This window comes from Tigriopus californicus, chromosome 12 (genome assembly GCF_007210705.1).
Source record: "Tigriopus californicus strain San Diego chromosome 12, Tcal_SD_v2.1, whole genome shotgun sequence".
NCBI classification, from domain to species: Eukaryota; Metazoa; Arthropoda; class Copepoda; order Harpacticoida; family Harpacticidae; genus Tigriopus; species Tigriopus californicus.
In genome coordinates this window covers 488714-504082 of record NC_081451.1, presented here as the reverse complement: position 1 = coordinate 504082, position 15369 = coordinate 488714, and the positions used below count along the sequence as shown (strand labels likewise).

Here is a 15369-nt window from a genome sequence, read left to right as displayed (position 1 = left end):
GGGTAACAAAAGCTTGTTTTCATAGGACTGGGCATATTAACGAAGGACATGGCTAGATATCATGATGTTACAGGCCAAGCTGCAACACGATAACGTGAGTTGGAAGAATTACAAAATCAAATTGAAAGGCTTGTAGGAAATCATATCGGTTTGAAGTTATAAGAAAAGAAGGGACTAAGAAAAAGATACAGAAAGAAGAACATGAAAAACAGAGCAAAGCAAATAATTCAGTGTTAATTTGTTATGTTTACTAGAAAATGTGAGACGACTTCAGGAATGGGAGGAAAATTAATAGGTTTAGAATTGAATTTGGTGCATGGAGTGTTTTGATGAGATTGAGCGGCTGATAATCGTAATAAAAATAAAAAATCATTTCTTAGGATTTTTGTTGGCATACATAGAAATTTTTGAGTTTGCACGGAGCAATAGAGTACTTCTGTAGAGATATCTTCTGGTTGTTTGGGTGAATTATAGATCTGGTTAGATCGATGCTGGAGGGTTGAAATTATTCCACTCGTTGGAAAAGCAAAATTCGGTAGTCTTTGTAAAAGTCCCGACTTGGCAAACTGGAGTAATTGCTCTACAACCGCCAAGCCGAGGATTATTTTTCCATTTGAAAATATTAATGCATGGTGGAAGTTCTTGCAAGCACGACTGCCTCATCACTTGATTTAAGCGTGCGCAAATCTTGCAATTTTAAGAGCTTGGACTCATGAAACAAAGATTCAGTGTGAGAAAACCACCTCGCATTATTTATCCAACGATAATAGCTCTTTTCTGGAGTATGGACAAGATCTTCAGTTTCGTACTTTGGCCATAAAATTCAATACCGTATTCAAAACACTTCGGATAAGTCCATTATAAAGTTGTTTCTTTACAGTTTTGGGCACTGACTTGCGATTACTGTTCAGTTAACTAAAATCTGAATAAGAATTTTACGAATTTTGTTTGCTACACTATCAATGTGACAGTGCCAGTTTGAGTTTGGCTATCGAGTTGCATTCCCAGAAATCGTATGGATTTTTCATTGGAAGTGGTGGAACCCACCTCCTCTAACCTACATCCATTTACATTGATTTGAAGTTAAATTACAATTTTTGTGCCCGATAATCATGAATTTAGATTTATCTATGTTTAAAGTTAATTTATTTATTTCTAACCATTTGAAAATACGTTCCAGTTGAACATTTGTTTTCTCCTCTAGTTTATCCGTTGGCTTTCAAACATTGAAACGTCGTATCATCAGCAAACATAATGCATTTCAAATTGCTATGCTGAGGCATGTCGTTTATATAGATCAGAAATAAGAGAGGTCCAAGGACGCTGCCTTGAGGAACCCCACATTTAACTTTCAGTTTCAAGGACCTAACATTATTTACCTCGACATACTGGTACCCTCTCAGAAAGGTAGTTTTTTAACCAAACTATGGACCTACGCGGAATCCGTAATACTCCAGTTTTTTTATCAATATAACCATGATCAACGCAATCAAAAGCTTTTTGAGGTCCAGAAATACAGTCAGTGCCATTTTGTCGCAGAGATTAGCAGAAATTTTTGTAGAAATTTTTGAACTGCATGCATAGTGTATGTTGTTTTCTAAAACCAAACTGTTCAGGGTAAAGGAGAACCTCTACTTCTAAACAAGTTAGCCATTTATTTATGAACAAATTTTTCTAAAACTTGGAGAAACTTGGCAAAAGACTTACAGGGCGATAGTTACCAGGTAGTGCTTTGTCACCTGATTTAAAAAGTGGAATGACTTTTGCAGTTTTCCATTCTGTTGGTATGTATCCGGACACAAAGGAAATGTTCACTAACCTCCCAACGGCACTTTTAAAGCTGGAGCTATATGTTTTAGAATTCGGTTTGACAGACCGTCCATTTCCTGAAACTGTTTTTCGACTTGAGCTCATTTATCACCGCCTTTATTTCTTTACATTTACCATTTGAAATAAAAATTTCTCGACCTTTTTGGGTCCTAATCCACCCATGAGCTCTGCGTTATGAGAGGGAAAATTGCCGTTTTAAAGTTAAACCTATGTTTGCAAATAGTTGTTAAATATTGTCCCAACTTCTTTTGGATCAGATGTGATTTGGTTTTCTTTGTTTGATTTGAGACGAAAAGAAACTGTCTGTGATTTGTCGTGTTACCCATTAGTTCATTCGCAACCCTTCCAGAGGGTCTTCATTTTTTTTTATTCACTTTAAAAAAGTTTTCCATTGTATCTCTTTGGCTATCCGCCACTAGCTTTGTAATATGATTTAGAGTAACTATCATAAGTGTTTTTGACCTCTATATTAGGATGTTTCCTGAATTTATTAACATGTTTATCTTTCTGTTTTCGTGACGTCATCAGTCCTCATGGTCATCGCCAGCATTTTGTTTTGTGTTCCCTTTATTGCATCGTCTTTTTATTATTGGACAAGCTATATCAAATATCTGAGAAAACGTTTGTCTCAGAAATTTTTAAATGCCTGCTTGGGTTTCCATATCTAACACCCAGTCTTTGACTTGCAATAAATCTTTTAGTCTTTTTAGATTTAGGTTTTCTTGTGTCCCTAATTTCTATTTCCTTGGACAGGGTCTTACTTATTATGATTTCATGCTTATGAAGTAAAAGTTGCAAAGTGATCACTAATCACATTCAAGTATTCCAGAGGACAATACCTCGGACAGTTAGTGAAGATATTGTCATATTAAGTCGGGAGTGTGCGGTGAATCCTTATAGCATTATTGATCAGGGGTGATAAACTAAACTGTCCTAAAGTCCAATGAGGTCTGTAAGAGTTTTAGATGTTTCAGCAAATCAATGTTCAGATCTCCACAAAGAAAAGACTGATTTTCTCCAGTGTTTGCCTAGAATAATCAATTTAGTTTGTGGAAAGCTCGTATTAAAGTCAGCATGTGGTGGTAATGTACACAGAGAGGAAGACTCTTTTTCCTAATTTCAATTCCTATTCACCCTCACAATCTTCGTCCATTAATTCAAGGTTTAGGTTGGCTATATTTTGTGGGTTTGATTTAATCAAAAATCCCACTCCACCTCCCCGTGGTCCCATCTGTTCGTTCAATCCTATCAACCATTGAATATCAGTTGAATCCTAGACCAATTGCCACATTTCCTGCATCGCCAAAATCTCTGGTGCTTCTTCAAGAACAAGGTCTCCGATCTTTTTCTTCATTGGCAATAAGGAGACCTCACATTTAGAGAACTAGCCATGCAAGTTCATGCTTCTCAAAGTTTTTACGTATCCTAGATCGTTGAAATTTGATACTTATTACCCCGCTCAGATCATCAATCGTCTAACCCAACTCTGCGCCAAGTATAAATACATCCCAATCCAAATTTGAGGTCTCGCACCAATTTTTTTAGGTGGCTTAGGTATTGACACCAACTTTTTGCAGTGTGTTGCTCTGAAGGAGAAATTGAAGAGAAAGAAAGGATAGATCTCTTGAAACAGCATTGACGGGGTGTTTTAAACGGTTTCAACGTGACCACAAAGTATAAAAAGAGATTTCAAATGATCAGTCAGTCAAAACTTGGGTGGAATGCTTGGGGAGCAAGATTTGAAGATATAAGTGGATATTTGTCGAAAGACATTGTTTAAAGGAAATAAAAATCAAGCCGAGGACAAAGACAGGACAATGACCAAATTACAAGGGAGGCAAAACTTAATCACTATTCTTGAATAAGGCGAATCCGCCTTCTCTCACTGGACCAGGAGCAAATGGTCCAACGAAACGCCCAATACCGAGTTTGTTCTGGTACCAGGAGCCTCTCCTCCTCAAATTGAACGCCTTCTTGTGTCGAGGCGAAGACGGTCCTTGCAAAGGCCGCTGAGTGGTGATAATCACACAACATGGTAGCCACCTTTTTGGGACCAACCCTCCACGAGCCAGACCTGAAGAACTCTTTTTTATCTATCTCGTTGTAGAACTCCACCGACGAAACGGAGCCCTGAACTGGAAACCTTTGATTTGCGTCTTTTCAATACAAGGACTCTTTGCAAGACAAGGTAATGGAGTACTTGATTGGAAACGTTTACATAAACAACATCTTTATATCATTTCGGCAACTCTTTCGTATCCCCAGATTTTAAGACCTTTGAGATCACAATTTTGTTTCTTGCTTTCTTACTCGTTGTTGTTTTTCCAATAAGTGAATGCCTCTTGCAGGGAGTCTCTTTCCATTTGGCTTCAACATCACACAAGACGTTTCAACAGTCGAACATAACGACATTGCCTATTTTGGATCTTTTCCTTAACCGATCGTCTTTAGCAAGTGATATCCATTTCTTGCAGCACTGGATTTGCTTCCTCCTTTGTGTTTCTGTGGGGGTTTCTGTAACACTCTCCACCGATCATAACTATTGTGATTACCTTTCGAGGTCGCACAGAGATTTCGTCAGCAACATACTCGTAAACATTAAGTAGGCGATTTCTTGCTACTAAAGCGCGAGTTGGCTTTTTTCATTTTGAGAAGTCTTGGCTCTGGATGTCTTAAGTTTTAAATGGAGAGCGCTTGATTTTCGCGACGTCTCGCACTCTTTGAAGGTCTGTATTAATGATTCTTTGTGTTATTGGTGGCTAGTGGTTAGCAAGTAGGTAAATATACAATTGGGGCAACCCTAAATTTGGAATCTAAATCCAATTCACAATGAGAGGCCCTTCTTTTTAAAAGTAATCAAAAAGCCAGTAAAAACAAAGCAGCGAACCATGATACTCGCTCCTCTCAAAGGAACTTGTCTCAAAGCTACAATTGGAAGAAAGAAAGGAGACGTAAAATGTCTGAGAAATATACATGCCAAGTGGACGTCGCTGTGGGAGCTCAACTTTTGTGTCCGGTTAATACTGTAAGATACCCAAGGGCTCAAATAGGACCTCCAGGATGTCCTTGGGTAGAGGTGGCCGGCAATATGAGAAGGACTGTGAAATGTTGGACAAGTCATGGCCAAGAATCACTGTGGATCAGAAAAACAATGCGTTTGGGATGACTATTGAAGCTACAAATTACGGAACGATTCGGGGCCACAAGAACGACACCCGCACCACAAAGCACTTTTTCTCTCTGAAGCATGAAGTCCCTGGAGGCTCACTCTTTTGTTTCGGAATTTTGGTTGGTCCAAAGAAATTGAGGAGTGGAAGCAATTATTTGAAATTGATTTTTTTTTTTTTGCGACTTCCTTACCGTACCGGGGATTGGAATTCCCAGCAGTTCAGACCGAGAAGATTATTTATTTTACTTGACTTTTTATTTATATATATTATTTGAATCCGACCACGAATTGAGGTTGGCTGATCCTGGCTAATCCTTTGAATATAGGTTGATCCGGATTTTTAAGTCAAAAGCTTGTCAAAGTCTGACTTTAAATTTTGCTACTGGATCACCCCCTACATAAACCCTATCGAAATATTTGGAGGGCCAGCAAATTGAACAATTGGAAGGAGCCCGGACCGAAAGAAAGAGAGTTGGACTTCATTGTTTTTAAACTAGCCTGGATTCTCGGAGGCTTGAAGTGCTCTCAAAAACGCACGTTAAGCTCTAACGGTCACTAGAAATTGACCCTAAATCCTGGGTTGGGACCACAGCTCATGAATGCTTTTGAATAACGTACAAAATCAGATACCTTTCGTACCTTCGTCTGAATAGCTGTACAAATCCCAACCTTTCTAACCTCTCCATACGAGAGCTCTCTCATATCTTCATGTTTCCTGGTAAACATCTTTGGAACCAGCCGAGCTTTTTGGCAAACCTGGCTGAACTAATTGGAGTGGGAGAGGCATATTCAAGTATGCGGCCTGAACCAATCGACTTGGTACAGAGTTTTAGTATCGTCGACACTATCGTCTGGACTTAAACTGTGCCGATATATGCCACCACATGTTTTGAAACGTTACCAACTTTTCAACCTGGATATGCTCATCGAACTTTCCATTATCTTGGAGGACTTACATCTAAATCCTTCAAGGATGAAGAACGCTGCTCAAATGTTCCTATACAGTCAATCATCTAATTAGTGGAGTGTCTAATGGCGTCGACCCAAATGTCATTTGAGCGGAATTTCATTCCATTCAAGGCCATGTTACTCTCAGTTACCCAGGAATAGATATTTGGTCTAGGACCTTGCAAGCTACTAATCTGGCCATTCCTACCAAACTACAACTTTGTCGTCAATAGCAAAGAAGAGAGACGACATACTACTAGCCAGTCTGAAACGGAGCAATGAAGATAATGAAAAAGGAGAAGGACCCAAAAATGGACCATTGAGATACACCTGACTTGACATCATGTAATGTCAACTAGCGGTCACCCTACCACAACACACACTTAACAATTTGTTTATACAACAACAACCCAAATGAAACTTTCTTGACCCCAATTGAGAACCTTGGCCCTTCGGTCCCAATCTCATGGAGCTGTTTACTAAGGGCCATGATACCTTGTGCAAAGGCCTTGGCAAAGTCGAGATAAACTAGCATCGATGAAGCCTTAAAGAAGCTATATTCAATAAGTTTCAACAAAGTCTTCAGGGAACGACAAAATCTATAACATTGTTTGTTGTATGTATTGTCTTCAGAATTCAAGTGAATGCCTAACTAAGTGTGCACATGATGATTGTAACACACATTTTCAAAGATTACATTTTTAATGTGTTTTGAGTGACATTATATAGCATTTTTAGCTATTGTGAGATTATGCAAGAAAAGGATTTTAAAATAATCTTTTGTATTTGTGGTATTGCAAATCGATATTATTTCTTTGGGAAATTGAATTGACATATAACCGGGGCATTTCGGGGCTAAAAACGATGAAATTTGGACCACTAAATCCGATGCATCTAAGTAGCGGTGAAATAGATGATGATTGCATAATTTATATTCAAGAGCTAACTAAATGTGCTCCTAAATTACATTGGGTAGGTTTTTGAGAATTTTAGTTTTTATAATGTTTTTAGGCACGTAAGTTTTTTTTTATGTGGGCTAGAATGTCATAATGCAATGAAATCAAAGTTCTTCCTCATGATTTTCTGAGGGAGAAAAATGCCAAGATGTGCTTGGGAATTTCCATCACAACTTTAAAGGGCATTTCTACCGCTGTGACAACGGATTAGCGGACTTTGTGGCGGCGAGGGCATCTGCTCATCCAGACCAATGTAGTACAGGAGGCGATTGCCAAATGGCCTTCCTGTCCAATTGGACCACACCATGATCGGAGGTCGAGTCCTACCTAGAGAGCTACCTTGTTCTACCAAGAATAACCTGAGCTCAACCTGCAATGCTTGCCTCCATCATGCCAATGGCCCATGTCACCAACAGCAGTATCCCCAGGGAGAAGCGAAAACGAAACGAGCATGATTTGGAAACATTTGTTTTTGTTTATTTTATTTTTACTGATCCATGTTCCAACCAATAAGAAAGTGATGCGAGGGAAACAAACAAGTGGCTTCGGGTTTCTTGCAGCCATTCATCTTCTCTTTCTTATGACCGTAAGGTTGTCTTGCGTATTTTTTTTTGTTTAAGTCGAATCTGCATCCACAACAGAAGGATTTTAGGAGTCGCACGCTTTGAAGGGGTCCAATTTATAATCTTTGTCTGAACTGAAGTCTGAACAAACAATGGGCGGGGTGGGGCGGGGTGGGTCTGATCAAATATGTATGTGAGCGAGGGAAGGAGGAGGAGGAGGAGGCTTGTGGTGGCTTTTTGGGTCAAGAAAGGAACCATATGAAGTGAAGAATCCTTTTATTGATGTCAAAGCGTTGAGTCGAGAGTGTTGTTGCTACGTTTGCTATCTTTGGTCGATTGATGTGGATATCATTGACCAAAAATGATGATATCGCCGAAAATGAAGTGGTTGATGATCATGAGGAGACGATGGTTGTTGAGGATGTTGGCGTGGTTGGTGTTGGTGGTTGCGTTAGTGGTAGCAGTCGTACTACTTGTTTAAGACCATGTTAACGTTGGTGTTGTGGTTGTTGTGGTTGTTTATATTGATTATGATGATGAAACCAAATCACATCGCGTATTTTCTAGTCCACTCTCGAGCCAAATCGGCGTACTTGTCCTGGAACATGAGAAACAATCCGTGAGACAGTGTGATTTCTTGACAATTCTACCCACTCTATGACCATGTCATTTTCAACCATGGACAATCTTTCCAGAGCATTGAAAGCTTCGCAGAGAAAAGGCAAGTTTTTGGCTTACTAGTTGACCGTCAAGCACGGAGTGTACAGGAGAATAAGCCTTTCACAGCGATTGAAATGCTTTCCTTAGCCTTGATGGAACCACTTGAACACTGTTGGGCATTTTCCAGGCCGAATTCCATCTTACTTCTGATCAGAGCATCGTACAATTGATTTGCACAGCATCATCGGTAAGGACTTCTTTGCCAGAAAGAAGGTGAATAGTGTTTTTCATACCGATTTTCCTGCTTCCAATTGAATCTATCGTCTACAAATCAGCCTTAAATAACTACACAAGTTATTCCGGCTGGTTCCACCCAACGTGCTCCATCTGGGAGTTGCTTACCATACTGTCGAGATCATAAGGCACATTGGCAGGGGAGCATAAAATCACTTTCGCTTTGTGCAAGTCGATTAGTTTGAAACCACTCGGTTAGGTCTTCAAGTCACTGACTAGTTCCGTGTTGTAATGAAGGGAGGTCATTGCTATCTAATTGGGAGTGTCGTATCTTCGGCATACATTGTCATGTCCAATTGAGTTGCCCATGGGAGGTCGTTTACATCAATTTGAAATAGTACACGTAATGGGCCCAGGATGCTGCCTTGGGGCACTCCACAGGTCATCTTGACAGGTTCAGATACCTTTCCATCTATTCCTACTTTTTGTGTTCGATCATCGAGATAATTATTCACCCATTTTACAACATTAGCGCTATATCGCTCGGATCACAATACGTATAGAAATGGAACAGATTAGTCATCAAGGACCGAGCCATTATTGCCTGCTGTTATTGATGATTGTGTTTGATTTCGATGGGGCATTTCAAGCACTGGCGGGCATGTGGCCACCACCTCTACCTCCATTCCCTGCTCCCTGCCACCTTTTGGCCACTTTCGGCCATGACATGGAAGACAATGGCCTCAATTTCTGATCAGTCGTCGTGTTTATCGACATCGCTGATTGACGACTTCTGGGGGTTATTATATGTACTAGTAGCGAGCGAGCGGGTGGAGGTCAGAGGTCGGAGGTCGGAGGTCGGAGGTCGGAGGTCGTACGTACCTTGTCTGTCTTGAAGATTCTGGCAATTTCCGGGACTAGCGGGTCGTCTGGATTGGGATCACACAGGAGGGAGCAAATCGAGAGGAGAACTTTGGAGATGGTCAGCGCCGGCGACCACTGAGAGCGCAAAATGTCCAGGCAAATACTCCCGTTCGAGTTGATGTTCGGATGGTAGATACGCGTCGTGAAGGCCACCTAGAGCACCAATGAATGAATGAATGAATGAATGAAGGAGGGACACTCACTCAGACACTCGAATCAACGTGAGTTCATCAGGCAGGAACCAGGTTCCACCTCTCTCGTACATCTTACACATGACCAGAGGCGAGTGAGTCTACTAGACACAGAGAGAGACACAGAGAGAGAGAGACAGGACTTGACCCGGAATGAAATGAGCCTACTTTGACTTTTGTTATCCCGGTTCAAGCCTGATGATCTCTGAGGTAATACGTTACGATACGAGCTGTCAAGAAGAAAGACATATGACTATGACATGACCATCATACATATTCTTGTGTCCTTTTGGGGCGATTAGAACAAGTTGGAAATATTGCTGTAGTGCCAAAATCGCCCAAGGCCGACATAGCAAATTTTGAATAAAACAAAAGATATTCATGGGTTATGTCATAATGTCATAATGTCAAGCTATACTTGAGCAACATTTGAAAAGAAATATACAACACTAAGATTAGGGTTGTGGCACTTCCGGTTGCTTTTGTTTTGGTTTCATTAAACAAGCTATTACACGTGGAAAAAAGGCCAAAATTCCTTGTCTAGAGCCCAGTGCCTTACACGCCTTCAGGACAATAATGAATTGAATGAAACTTCAAATTTGATGTCAATGCGTGGGTACAGGGTCGAGTTCACCCTGAGGAGGTGAGTTTTCTTACATTGGGCAGTGCTATTTAATTTCAGGTGGCTAAAATTGAAAACGAAATTACAGCAACAATGACGCTCTCTCATTTGAGATTGACCAACTCCTTGTTTAGGCTGTCCATTTTAGTTTACCCTGGTTCAAATCTGAACTTGAACATTGGCTGACTGCTTGTCCCAGATACTTGAGCTAAACTTTGATATGGCAATTGGAATCTGGATTAAATTCCATCCTCATATGACCTTAACCTTTCAGTGATGAAACCACACCACAATCAACTGTCATGATCATGAAGCTACGATCATTTGAACTTCACTACAAACATATAAAAACGATCTTCCCCCAAAAGTGTACATTTGAACGATGCACCTTAATCTTCACCTATTTATTGTCAGTTCAAATTTGTGTTGCGTTGAGGGATGATTATAATAGCTGGTTTCGTGTGGAGTGTTTTTTGAAACTTCCCCTAACCTTCAATGGTATGAATTGATGAATGACCCTTCAAGGCTTTGGCTCAACCTTTGACCCTTGGGCCTCAGATTCAAGCAGCATCGTGCATGAGCCCCGCCCACTCTGAATGGGCGGAGAATCCACCGTTGATGTGGATAATTCTGGCGGGCGGGCGGGCTTTGGGACTTACCTTGGGCGGTTTGAATGGATAGTCGGTGGGAAAATGGATGGTGAGGAAGAACACGCCCCCTTGGAATGGACTCTCGGGCGGGCCCATGATGGTGGCTTGCCAGTGGAACAAATCGTCGCCCACCGGACCGGCCGAGCACTGGGCGGGCGGGTCACGCCCCAAATCCTGCAACTCCTACCGAGACACGCACATGACAAAGTGGATATCAATCGCATTCTTCCCAGGGATCCCAGGGATGCCAGATCAATCTCAATCCGACCTTCTTTGGCCTTGACGACCAATCCCAGGGGATCATGACTCACCTTGTTGATCCGTTTTAACGCCATCCTCTTCTTCGATTGGTGAGAATATGGGTGGACCGATGATGGAGTCAATCAATGAGACCGAATCCTGGAATATCCTAGAAATCCTGCCTTGGGGACTGGCTTGTTCCTCCTCCTCCTCCTCTTCGTCCTCCTCCTTTTCTTCTTCTTCTTGGTCCTCCTTGTTTGTCGCGGATTTGAGGGAATGAGCAAGTTTTCGTCAACTCGATAGCCCTGTTTCTCTCTCACTCTCACTCAATCCCAGAGGGCTCACTCACCAGGAGAGGCTGAAATGGATCAAAGGGGAGCCACAATCCAAGCAAGGATGGATGGATGGAGAATTCGATGAGGATGAGGATGATCAAGAAGAAATGGATGATGGGGTGGCCCAATGAATCCAATCCCAGAATCAATTCCCCACGAACGATCGGAGCACAACAGGCTGACTTGGCTGACTTGGCTGACTTGGCTAGTAAGCTAGCTGGGCCATCCATCCAGATGAAACCAGAGGCTCAGGCCGCCCACACCACACTCACACTAGGCTGAACCAGGGCAGGAGGCACGGCACGAGAAGGAGAGAAGACAGAAGGCCACGCACCCATCTGCCCAGGGCCTGCCTCGGCCTTTCAGTCCCGAACCAGGCCAAGTCTGCCACACCAACAGCTGCCTACCTACCCATCTAGCTGGTGGGCCTGGCTATGGATGGACTCACGTACGTGCTCACCCGCTGGCCGGAACGACTAGACCTCAGAGTCGTGCCTGCCCGTCGGGTCTCTTGTCCCGCTGACTCAGCCTAGGGCACGGTGTCCGCCTCAACGGTTCAGGCCAGGCTGGCCGGCTGGCCCTCGTCTGGTGGGGGGGCCAAGTGCGTTAGCCGGCTCGCTGGGCTGGAAAAAAAAGCGCCCAGCCGACATCACTCATCCGCCCGTCTGGATCCACAGTTCGCCGGCTAGCCCGCCAGACCAGCCCAGGGCTTCAAGACAGGCACGGTCCCTCGCTTTCATTCGTCACTGGCTTCAGGTTGGCCAAGCACCAGACGAAAGAAAAACGCCGAAAGCCAGCGCCCATCCGGGGCTTGGGCGGGGCGCCATGGTCCTTTATTTTTTTTTCAAGTTTGGTATCCGCAATAGGTTCGGTGTTCGGTGGTGTGCATTTATAAATCTGTGCCCAATTCCTATCAGGTTTCGATATCAAGTTGTTGGGTTGTAAATATCATATTCGGTTGGGTTAATTCAGGTTGGGATGCATTAGGTTAGTTTCAGTTTGAAACAGTCGTAGCGCCCACTAAGTGGTTAAGAATAACGTCTACCATTGAACCCACCCATGGGCCCAAAGCATGACCCAATACCATGGGGGGCAAAGTAATCCATATCCCTTCCCTTTCTTATGGGGTACTTTCCAGAGTTATCCATCCGGGCTTAAGTTGATAACAATACTCGTTTTCACCCCGGAGGTAATGAAGGGGTGACTCGAGCACGGAAACTTTGATATGTTTAACACAATAATGACCAATTGGTGCTTCCATCGGCTTCAAGCTCCACCATACCTCAAACTGTTCACGGCCAGACATGTCTAAAGGGTTTCCTACGAACTAGCCCCATTTAGAGGGCTAGTCAAGCCCTCTAGCCCAATGAATCCATGGTGTTGGGAGTCCTAGGTCAAGTCCAAGAAGAGTTGAGTCTTTCAGTCAGTTTTGGAAAAAGTGGCCGGAATTGAATCAGGACTGGTCCAAAGAAAATTATAATCCTTGTCTCGAAATGTCGTCAGAAATTGACCATGTTGGAAAGCAGATCTCGATTGATGATTATAACAGTCTTGCTTAGCTGAAGGCTAACAGCAGTAGAGCAACTCTCATTCCAATCTGCAAGTCCTGGTTCGATCTCAGGCTAGCCCAGTCCACGCTTTTTTTGTACTATTTGATACCAGCATAAGTTGCTGACAATAACAGCTTTCGTGGGCGAACCTGCGACCATTCCGAAGGTGAGGTTATAATTAATGTCGCGCGTCGGTTGTGACGACAGAGCGGGAATATCCTTAACTTGGGGCACCCATAATCAGATGGCAGTCCAAGCTAGAGACCCTGGTCCCTAGTCCAAGCTAGAGAGCTGCCATCTGACTCCAAATGAACAAACGAACAGACGAGTCCTGCACCTATCAAAGGACTCTGGCAGGCCCTGTGATGGACTCGAGTCCGGTCTTGGCGAGCTGGGGAAAAGTCAGAATCTTAAGGGCTAGTGTTTGGCCTGAATGGTATGTACACATGCCGCTTTTCACATCTATTGACTTGTCAAACTTAAGAAATTCGCAATGCCTTAAAATCTGTCTCACGGAATCTTGTTCCGGCGATTTATTTCTCAGTACTTGTTTTGGGTTTTGGGTCGTACATTCGCCTTCACAACTTCTAGAGGTTTCGTGAGGCGTTAGTCATCCCACTTACAATTTGTTGAGTTTGACAAGTCAATACAGACACCCGTTTTCAATGACCATTTGCACTACTGTTTTTTTGCCACTTTTGGTTCTTTCCTCATTTTAGTCATCATTTCGATTCGCCAAGTAAAAGCTGTTATTCGCATTTGTTGTACTTAATTAGGTGTTTTTGCAGTTGCAAAATAACACTTTGTGCACTTTTTAATCCATTTTTTTGCCCCTCTCTGCTGCAATTTATGGGCATATTTAGCTCATTTGACTTGCATAATTGAAGAATCAAAATGATGATGTCAAAGCATGTTGTTGATAGATCTTTTGTGGCTTTTTCTAACTGTCAGTTCAAGGTCATTCCATCTAAAAGGAGGTCATTATCCAACCAATGCTACATGAATTGTGGCTACTTATTGCTTTGAATTAAGGCAGGGTTCCTGCCTTCATGATGGTTGGCTATCAGGAAGCAAGATTAAGGCTTAAAATATCAATCAAGATCAATTTCCTCCAAGCTGCTCTTCTTGTAAATTGCACTTTTTTTCAAAATAATATACGGGTATCTCTTCTAACCTCCTCTTACAAAAACTTGACAGTGTGTCTGGCCAACGTTCTAAATTATGGCTGCATTCAATGTTGTTGATTAAGGTTCAAGCCATATGAGCTCCATCACAAATTGAACTTTTTTATAACTGACCCCCCCCAAAAATCAATTCATTGTCCTCTGCTTGTCACTTGGGTCATACCGTAGACGGGATGGGAACCGGTATCCACCAAGCCTGGCCAGTCTGGCAACAAACACCTTATTGATGCGTCATTCTCGTAAATATAAGGGGCGTCTCCATTTTTCCCACCAAATGAAATGAAAACCACTCTTGCTGTCATTTCAAGAGTTGAAATCATAACCATGACTGGCCACGTGTCCGACTTTGTGGCAACGCTGTACTTCAAGCAAAGCCCTTGGATCCTGAGCAGAGCACATACACGCGATCGAGCGAGAGAGGAAGAGAGAGAAAGAGAGAGAAGAGTAAAGAAGGCATGGAGATTCATACGCCGATTGGGTCAATTCTGCCTTAGAGTAGGCTGATCCGGCTGAAGGAGACCGGGAGAAAGGACCTGGCAGCTGAATTTGATGGAGACCCCGATCGTAAAGCAACCAGGATTCCTGGAATGAAGAGATGAAACGATGAAAGTACCAGTATCGGTTATGGAATGGTGATTTTAGCCCTCTCGTAACTACCGTACTTTCTTCTTTTTAAGCGGAAAGAAGGGAAGAAAAATATACCATAGATTTGCGCTCCTATTGATTTTGATGGTCCATCGCAAATGCAATGACTTATTTGCTACTTGTGGGATCAAATGAATCCTAACAGGAGGTTGTGACGAGATCTTTCAATTTACGATTTGTGGCGTATGACATTACAAGTTGCATGACGGAAACCTGTGGCAAGGCATGCAAATGGGGAATACGTGCCTTTTTTTAACATTTTTCAAACCATGAAAAGAAAGATCAAAAAATCCCTGTCAAAATGTTTGATGAAAATGAAAAAAAAAAAAAATGAAAATGAAACAACCGCGAATTCCTCGAACCCTTGTACATTTGTAACCTCATATTTTTTGTCTTTTGTTCACAGGCTTTAAATAAGGTTGCTGATAGGATGAAAAGACACGAGTCAGCTTGTGGGCAACACCAAACCTACTGATTTACTAAAATGTTGAAAAGACCGTTCGAACGAGGTTTTTGTAGTGCCAGGCCATCTCTTTCCACAAAAGTAACGTTAACGGTTCAAGCCCTGATGTTTGGTTATACATGAAACAGTTTAGTTTACACTACAGCCTTATTTTGTAGCATTAAAAATAAAAGGAATTTCCGTCATAATGTCCCTGAATCAACCT

General features: G+C 42.3%; 1 protein-coding gene across 1 annotated transcript; it reads right to left on the bottom strand.

Annotated features, from left to right (window-relative positions):
- Positions 1-7358: 7358 nt before the first annotated feature.
- Positions 7359-11509, bottom strand: LOC131891553 (ubiquitin-conjugating enzyme E2-17 kDa). The gene is made up of 5 exons (XM_059241158.1): positions 11337-11509; positions 11059-11239; positions 10757-10930; positions 9243-9437; positions 7359-8064 (listed from the first exon to the last, which is right to left on the bottom strand). Exons 2-5 carry the CDS (start codon positions 11080-11082, stop codon positions 8014-8016), a joined length of 444 nt encoding a protein of 147 aa, XP_059097141.1. The 5' UTR covers positions 11083-11239; positions 11337-11509; the 3' UTR covers positions 7359-8013.
- Positions 11510-15369: the final 3860 nt, after the last annotated feature.

Excerpts from the sequence above, each read along its gene's own strand:
- LOC131891553 (XM_059241158.1), bottom strand. The coding sequence starts at position 11,082 with ATGGCGTTAAAACGGATCAACAAG. Across the intron at positions 10,931-11,058 it reads CGTTAAAACGGATCAACAAG|GAGTTGCAGGATTTGGGGCG; the intron begins GTGAGTCATGAT and ends GTGTCTCGGTAG. Across the intron at positions 9,438-10,756 it reads ATCCATTCAAACCGCCCAAG|GTGGCCTTCACGACGCGTAT; the intron begins GTAAGTCCCAAA and ends TTGGTGCTCTAG.